Below are 8,730 nucleotides of genomic sequence, written 5' to 3'. Positions count from 1 at the left end.
CAATAAGGAGAATATCCTGATACATTTATGGCTCATTTCTTGTGCGATGAAATTCTGTGCTTTGTTAAGCTCCTCTAAAATGTGATTTAAGTTCTTAGTTTAACCCCTGAATATTTTACCAGTTCAGTGTGACATATATCTAGAAAAAATCTTTTCGTATTAGTTTTAAAGCTTTTGATTTCGTCAATGGTAAAGCTGCATGTTTGGTGACTGAGATTATTTAAGAACTCAATAAAGTCTACCAATTTTAATTTTTTTAAGAAAAAATATTTTTTGATGCAACAAATGAATGTTTTAAAAGAGAAAATTGTCAACCATCTACCAACGACATCTTCATTTAGACTTGATAAATCATAAAATCTTGAAAATATTAGGTCAAGAACATGACTTACATATTGATAATTTGTTTGAAGGCGTCCGTAAAAAATCACAATGACACAAAAGTAGTATTTTTTGTGTTTGTTTTCATCTCGGAGACAATCAAAATCTACCAGCAAGTTGACACAAAACAAAGAAAAACGCATATTTGGCCTCGTGGTAGTGATCTCGCGTCGAGTGCAGGAGGTCGTGGGTTCGAACCCTGGTCTGGTCAAATCCAAAGAAAGATGGCATTGAAAGGAAGCCGTGTCTGTTGTTTCTTTAATTTCTAGTTCTGGGGGATATATTAATGGAACCCAATCAGAAAAGTTTGGATAGTTAATGGAAAGAACATCATCAATATATCTGAAGGTGAAATTAAATGATCTGGCTTCTTTGATCTTCTTGTTTTTGACAAGTGTCTGAAGGAACTCCAACTCATATGAAAAGAAGAGGAGGTCGGCTAGGAGATGCACACAGTTCGTTCCGATAGGAATGCCGACAATTTGTTGAAAAATTCTACCATCAAATTCAACAAATATGTTGTCAATAAGAAAATCCAGCATACTGATCACTTGTTCCTCTGTGTATAGATATAGGAAGATGTGGTATGAGTGCCACTGAGACAACTCTCCATCCAAGTAACAGTTTATAAAAGTAAACCATTATAGGTCAAGGTACGGCCTTCAACACGGAGCCTTGGCTCACACCGAACAACAAGCTATAAAGGGCCCCAAAAATTACTAGTGTAAAACCATTCAAACGGGAAAACCAGCGGTCTAATCTATATAAAAGCATGTTTTACTTTTTTGTTCACTATTAACAAAATATGCCGTATGGTATCCCAAAGTAATAAATTTATAGCGCATGCTACCATTTTTATGTTGAAAAGCATTGTGGATTATTCTTTTTAGACGATTTTTCAATTTGACATGGGGAATGGTGGTATACAGGGCTGAAAATCAAAAGTTTTGATAGAACTTATTTCAGAAAAAGATCGAGATTTAAAAATTATCCAGAAGTTCTTTAGAGTTTTTTAGAATTCACATATGGTTAATACCACTACGCGAGTAAACAGTTTCACAGTATTTCTGAAGACCCTCTTTCACTGCGGACAGAATTTTTGTCAATCTAATGGACAATTATTTCGTCGAACATGCAGATGAGCCGGCAATGTACCTTTGTACATCTAAATCTAAATGAAAGTTAATGCGACGTCGTAATTTTATCAAAGAGACAGATCACGTAGCAAAAAAAACCAAACCATAACCGTTTTAAAAAAAATTGAATCACAATAAAAAAAAAAAGAAATAACCTGTTTACACTCAAATTTAGAATCTACCAAAAAAAAAAGACATTCAATCAACATTGACAATAAACAATATATTTTTGTTTTGCTTCTTTTAAAAGGAAACGTTAACGTATATAAAAGTTAGTTACTTTAAAAACAGCATAAAATAAACAAAAAGATATAAAGTTCGCGAACATACATTTTTACAATTATTTTAATAATAAGTGCCGCACTGAATGTTGTCAGCATTTTCATTCATGTAACGACAACTCTCATTGGCTAAGCTGAAGACCCTTAATTGGATATAGGATACACTAAAATCAATATTTATGACCTTGATTCCGCGCCAATATTTCTGTATAAGCTGAATATTTCAGTATATGCTAAATTGATTTTAGGGTATCCTAAAATGATTTTAGTATATACTATAATCATTTTAGTATATACTGAATTGACTTTAGGATACCCAAAAATTATTTTAGTATATACTAAAATCATTTAAGTATATGCTAAAATCAATTTAGGGTATGCTAAAATGTAATTTAGTATATACTATAATCATTTTAGGATATTCTAAAATCATTTTAGGATATTCTAAAATCATTTTAGGATATACTAAAATCGATATTTATGACCCTGATTCCGCGCCATACATACGTAAAACTTAAGTTTAAGCAGCGTTCAAGAGAGGGACATATAAATAATGTGTTGTTACTGTTTCAAAAGGTTTACTTTTTAATGTATATTTTTTACAGAGTTACTCAGAATCAAGTTTTCTTTAATAGCCCAATATAGGAAATTAGAAAAAATGTCAGAAAAAGCTACTCAAAGACCTGGCTTGCTCTACCTACTAATATTCATGGAAGAGGCCTTATGGAAGTGCCCTATTTCAAGGCAATTTTCCCTCAAATAAGTTTTGGGACTCAATCCACTGAGAATATTTCATTTTCAATATTTCCTTGAAATAACATGATAAGTGTTTCGCATGTTAAAATTTTGGCATGTTTAATAGAGGGGGGATCACATTTTTTAAAATGTTTTTACGGGGGGATCAAATAAAAATAGTGAAATATAATGGGGGTTATCAAGAAATTTTGTATGTATGATTTCAAAATGACCAGCCCCCCCTCCCAGGTAAAAAATGATAAGTCCCTAATTTAAAAATTTGTGTCCAGGGATTTGACCCATAAAAAACATGGCCGCTTCTTCTAAAAATAGAACATAGGGGGAACTTGTAGATTAAATCTTGCTGATCATTTCTGTTAATTTAAGTTTCTATATTTATTATAGTTTTTTTATAAGACCGCAAACAAATTTTGCGGTCGTATATTGGTATGACGTTGGCGTCGTCGTCGTTCGAAGACACATTGGTTTTCGCACAATAACTTTAGTTTAAGTGAATGGATCTCTATGAAATATTACCCTAAGGTTCAATACCACAAAAGGAAGGTTGGGATTGATTTTGGGGGTTATGGTACCAACACTTACAGTTAAGGAATTAGGGGCAAAAAATAAGCATTTTTGTTACTTCCAGACAATAACTTGTGTTTAAGTGTATAGATCTCTCTGAAATTATACCACAAGTTTCCATACCACAAAGGGATGGTTAGGATTAGCTTTGGGGGGTTATGGCTCAAACCGTTTAGGAATTTGGAGCAAAAAAGGGGAAAAACAAGGGTTTCCTGGTTAATGGACAATTTAAAAGCAGTGTAAGGGAGGTAATCCAAAAACAAAATTGCACAATGTTGTACAATGTTGGATTACCTCCCTTACACTGTTTTTAAATTATCTGTTTAAGACTTTTATGATGTATTTAAATTGGTAATTATGGTTGCAAACTCCACTGGGGGGGGGGGGGGGGGGCATTTTGTTTTCATTTCAGATTTCAGAAATTAAAAAGAAAATTTCTTCAAATATTTTTTTTTTTGCAAAAAAAGGGTGGGGGTCAATAACCAACAGCATAGTGTAGTTCACAAAAGCCGAAAAGGGGGGGGGGGGGGGGTTGGTAATTTTTTGTTGTTGTGTATTGCACAAAAGCAAAAAAATGAATATAAATTAATTCAAATCATATAACCAATTCTAAGTTCTTTGACTACAGTTATTCGGTGTCAGAAACCTATTATGTGTCCAATATTTAATAACAATCCAAATTCAGACCTGTATCAAGCGCGAATATTGTGTCCATTTTCGCCCCAACTGTTCAGGGTTGGACCTCTGCGGTCGTATCCAGCTGCGCTAAGCGAAGCATTTTATTAGATATTAGGCCAAAACGCCAAAAAAGGTAAAAATCATTATCAAAGGGCAATATCTCCAATAAAGGGTTCGTCAGATGATTTCAAGATTGTAGAACTTATTTGTAGATAAAGTTGTCTTGCTGATCACTTTTTCCTATTTAAGTTTCTGTCTATCTTTAATAGTTTTTCAGTTATTACGCATAAACACAAAAATTGATAAAAATCGTCAATAAAGGGCATTTACTCCAATAAAGAGTCTTCTGACGATTTCTACCATTGAACTTATTTAGAGATCTTGTTTTGTTGATAAATTTTGATAAATAAAGTTTCTCCCTATCTATTATAGTTTTTCAGATATTAGGCAATCAGATACTGTGATGTCTAATATGATTTATAAAAATCGGATTCTTCTTTTAATTATTTAGTTTGTAATTAAAACTGATTTGATATTATTCCTAACTAAGAATGATCATAATCAGAGCCGTGTTTACAGGTACCCCTCTTTTTCGCCCCTTTTCTATTTTAGATATGTTAATCGAAAATTGAAAAAATCAAACTTTCAAAAAGCGAAATAATCAAAACTGCACGTTAAGTTTAGTACTTTTAAAGTTTTATCAAATATCTAAACTGTCAAATTTAAAAACGATATTTAGAATTTTAAAATTTTAATTATTTGGTGAAAATTTCAAAATTTCAAAACTTTTAAATAATTTGAAATTTTGATATTTTAAAACTTTGATAAAAATTCCAAAAATCTAAAATTTGAAAACTTTTTAAAACTTTGAATTGATGAGTGTTACACGGACCTGAACCCTGCCAGATGCAGCAATTGACAAGTATAGGACATTTGAGCGAAAATATAAATAAAGCATGGGATATTTGAGCGAAAATATAAATAAAGCATGGGATATTTGAGCGAAAAAAGTTTTTTTTATATGTTACCCCTGCTCAGCACTGGGATATATGAAGTAGGGTTGCGAGCAAGATATAGTTAATAAAATGTGGATTTTATAACGCACAAATTTTAAAAATTCATATAATTGTAAAAAAAACATTAGGATATTAAAAAAATATACCAAACACTCTTTTCGACCATTTACTGATATCTGAATCCATACCTCTTTGTATTTGTGACCTAATCCAACTTTCTGAATTAATCGGGTGTAAAATCAAATAAAATATATTTATATCAAAAACTTACTATATTTTCTCACTTTAAAAAAGATTTGTTAATATATAAAAGTATCACAGAAAATTGTGCTCAAAAATCCCATTTGAAAATCCAGGTAAGGTTAAAATCCGGCGCTCAAATGTCCTATGAGGTCGGCGATCAAATGACCCTATGTGCATTTTTTATATTCGCTCAAATGGCCTATGCCCGGAAGATGGACAATCATTCAATACACCAAATATTGTTGAGCTTTCACTAATAGTATCTGAGAAACAGACATATACCACTAAAAACTTAACATTGACCAATGAACCATGAAAGTTATGTCAAGGTCAGACGAAACCTACCAGACGCACATGTATATACCTAACAATTATGCCATACACCAAATAAAGTTGACTTCTGCTTAAAGTATGAGAAACGAACATAACTACAAAAAAATAACCTTGAGGCGTTTAGACTATGCAAGGATCCCATACAACAAAGAATTGTATAACATCACAACATAGAAAGACACACTATAAAATATCAATTGAAATGGCTTAACTCAATCAAAAGACATATTAATAACAAAACAAGTGAACATACACTGAACGAATAAATTTGATCTATGACACAATGTAAATACAAAATTAATAAAACAAGGGGGTTAGATGTAAAACAATATCAAAAAGACAACCATAACCTTGGACAAAATGCCAATAACAACACTGTCAATTTGTTTATATACTATAAAAGTAGTCATGACCCCTGGAATGGTCCAAAATTTGTTCAAAATTCTGATACCGTATAGAGCTGTTTGTGTTTTTTCCCACTTTTTAGGTAGAATATTGCGGGAAAGTTATGTGTTAGGTATGCATGCATGAATGCTATCCAAGACGCATGAAATGTTTATTCGTTGTTTTAACGACAATTCGTTGGAAAACGTGTTTCTTCTTTGGTTACAAAAACCATAAACATATTGATATTTACTTTTCGGTTTGAAACGGGTGTCCACTTGTTTGTTTTCTATAACTATAACGGGTTCACATTTGTTCACCAACAGTTTTTGTGGATCATGTCGATGTTTAATTAGATGGCGTCCAGTCAGGAATATATTTACTACTTATTCCTTATTTTCAGATGAATTCCTGTTATCAAAAATTGATCGATGATGTCAAAAACTATTTCTTGATATCAGGAATTAAATTTATTTTGATATCAGAAAATTATAATTTTTTTATATGAAGAAATCCATTTTATGATATCAGAAAATAAGGAATAAATAGTAAAATGGCGCCTCATATAGGAATACACATGAAATTCGATTACTTTACTACGATTCCATATGTATTGTGAAGTGTTGTATTAATTATGGTAAATTTGTAGTTCTGTTTCAAAATATATTAAATAGAATCTGAGACGGTTTCAATTCGGTTATAATGAATTTGGAAACTATACATATATAATCTGAAGTCTATTAATGGACTGATACTAAGGCACGTGCCGAGCATTTCCCACTTTTTTTTTAATTTTTTTGACGGCGTACGTATCGATGGTACTTTATATGTACTCAGCATGGTCAACAAGCTTAACTTGATTATTGTTCCTATTACATAATATATATTGTATGTAATTTATATTTGTGTTTCATACTATTTATTACCAAATATTATGTAGTCAGATTAAAGAATTTCGCAAAATTTTCAGAATTGTTTCTTTTTTTTAATCTAACTTTTATATATACTTAATCATTGAAATTATGTTAAGTTTTGTGTGGTTTGTCTTGCAGCGATAATTAAATTGTAACTTTTCTAATCCCATTGACTTGCAGTAAATAAAATTGTACGATGATTCATATTCTAAATATAGACTGACTTTCGGGAAGTTATAAATTGGGGCAGTGCTCGATTCACAATTTTCAACACCTGCCGTCATCACAAAGTTGTGCTAATGTCCATTCATAGCAGACATGATTATCTTGATTTTAACATGTGCAATTGCGTGGTAACAGTGGAATAAGATTTTTTGTTCAGCTATAGCAAATTGGAAGGAAGAAATTGGAGTTTGTAGGCTTAGATCAACGATTTATACAATACACTACGAATACTCCGAACATGTTTTACTTAGTATAATTCAGTACGCCCAATTTAGGTACACAAATATTGACCCGCGAGTTTTGAATATGGCATATTTAAACGGAATATTTCAATACTTTTACAAAGAAAATGTGGAAATGGATATAACAGAAACTAGGAGAAATTCCCGGTTTGTAAAAGGTATAGTTGAAGAAATTCTAAAATACGTTCACGGTGCAGACGAGAGATTTTCGATAACTAAAGAGTGCGTTGGGAGTTTTCATTCGTATACCAAGGTGTCAGAAGCAGATGAGTTTGACTTCAGTGTAGTATTTGATACCGGGATGAAACATCAGTGGTTACATTTACATCAAAAACCATTCTATGACTTAGACAGTAAGCTGAAAAAGGTTATCCATTCCCATAATCCACTACCAAGAATGTTATTGAAATTTCCATTACTTGTTAATATTTCGGTTCAAAAATGGAAGCCCCAAGGACTAAATGAAGAACCAAACTGTGTTACGATAGGCGATTTTATTGTTCCAATCCTAGTGAAAAGACAATTTAAAACTCTAGTTTGTGCTGCTGTTGACCACATTAGTAAAACCAGAACTCTCAGTTATCATGGTTATCAAGTGATTGTTCAAAATCTGAACGAATCTCCAGCTATAACAATAATCATAAGACAACTAGAGGGAGACGATATAAGCATAGACATGGCTCCGTTACTGAAGTTACAGCTACCATTTAAGTCTGAGATGAGATGGCAGCCTGACTTTGGATGGCCCATACCTGGAGCTAAGTGGCCGTCCTCTGAAAAAGTACAGCAATTGTTTGCAGTTGGAATAAACTTAGTGACGACAGACCTTCTATATTGGAAACTTTCATTTGCCACATGTGAAAGAGAACTGCTTAAAGACATTGATAGGGATGGGACATGTCGCAGAAAGTCTCTTCGAATAATGAAGCGGCTTCGTGAGCTAATTTGGTGTCCTAAAGAGGTGACTGACGGTCTAACATCGTATCATTTGACCAATATTCTGTTCTTCGAGTGTGATCGCTATCCAGAGGAGCATCAATGGCGGCGGCGTCTCTTAGGGAAACGGATCCTCTCTATGTTGGGACGCCTTCTTGAGCATATTAAAGAAAAGCATCTGCCACAATACTTTAACAGACAGACGAATCTTTTTGTGAAGAAAAGCCACCAATCTTTAGACAAAGCTGGAATATATATAAAGAAATTTATAGATCAACCAGAAAAGTATTTGAATAATCAACTGTGTAACGACGATATTGAGGAATGCAAAGATTGAAGTACTTATGTTATAATAAGCGTTCTGTTAATTAGCATACTCTAGTCGAATATCTGCCATTCTGGTCAATAAATTTCATATTGTATACATGCATGTTGTTTTACTTTGTACTTAAATGTTACTTATATATCATTTTAAATAACTCAATACTGTAAGCTTTTGACGTTACGTGGTGTTCGCCGTCGGGTGTCGTACATATTATAAAAAAATTGTCTCATCTGAAACCAATGGAAACCAAACTTGGTCTGCATCATCACTAGGGGATGTTCCTTAAATTTTTTATCATTTGACTCCGCATGTCATC

At 32.5% G+C, this 8,730-nt stretch overlaps 1 protein-coding gene across 1 annotated transcript; it reads left to right on the top strand.

Moving 5' to 3' along the window:
• The first annotated feature begins 7,195 nt into the window (after positions 1 to 7,195).
• Positions 7,196 to 8,511, top strand: LOC127724121 (protein mab-21-like 3). Its single transcript, XM_052230981.1, has one exon. The coding sequence runs from the start codon at positions 7,218 to 7,220 to the stop codon at positions 8,424 to 8,426; it is 1,209 nt and encodes a 402-aa protein (XP_052086941.1). The 5' UTR covers positions 7,196 to 7,217; the 3' UTR covers positions 8,427 to 8,511.
• The last annotated feature ends 219 nt before the right edge of the window (positions 8,512 to 8,730 follow it).

This window comes from Mytilus californianus, unplaced genomic scaffold (genome assembly GCF_021869535.1).
Source record: "Mytilus californianus isolate M0D057914Y unplaced genomic scaffold, xbMytCali1.0.p SCAF_14, whole genome shotgun sequence".
NCBI lineage: Eukaryota > Metazoa > Mollusca > Bivalvia > Mytilida > Mytilidae > Mytilus > Mytilus californianus.
Note: the sequence above shows the minus strand (reverse complement) of the source record. Positions and strands in the feature narration are given on the sequence as shown.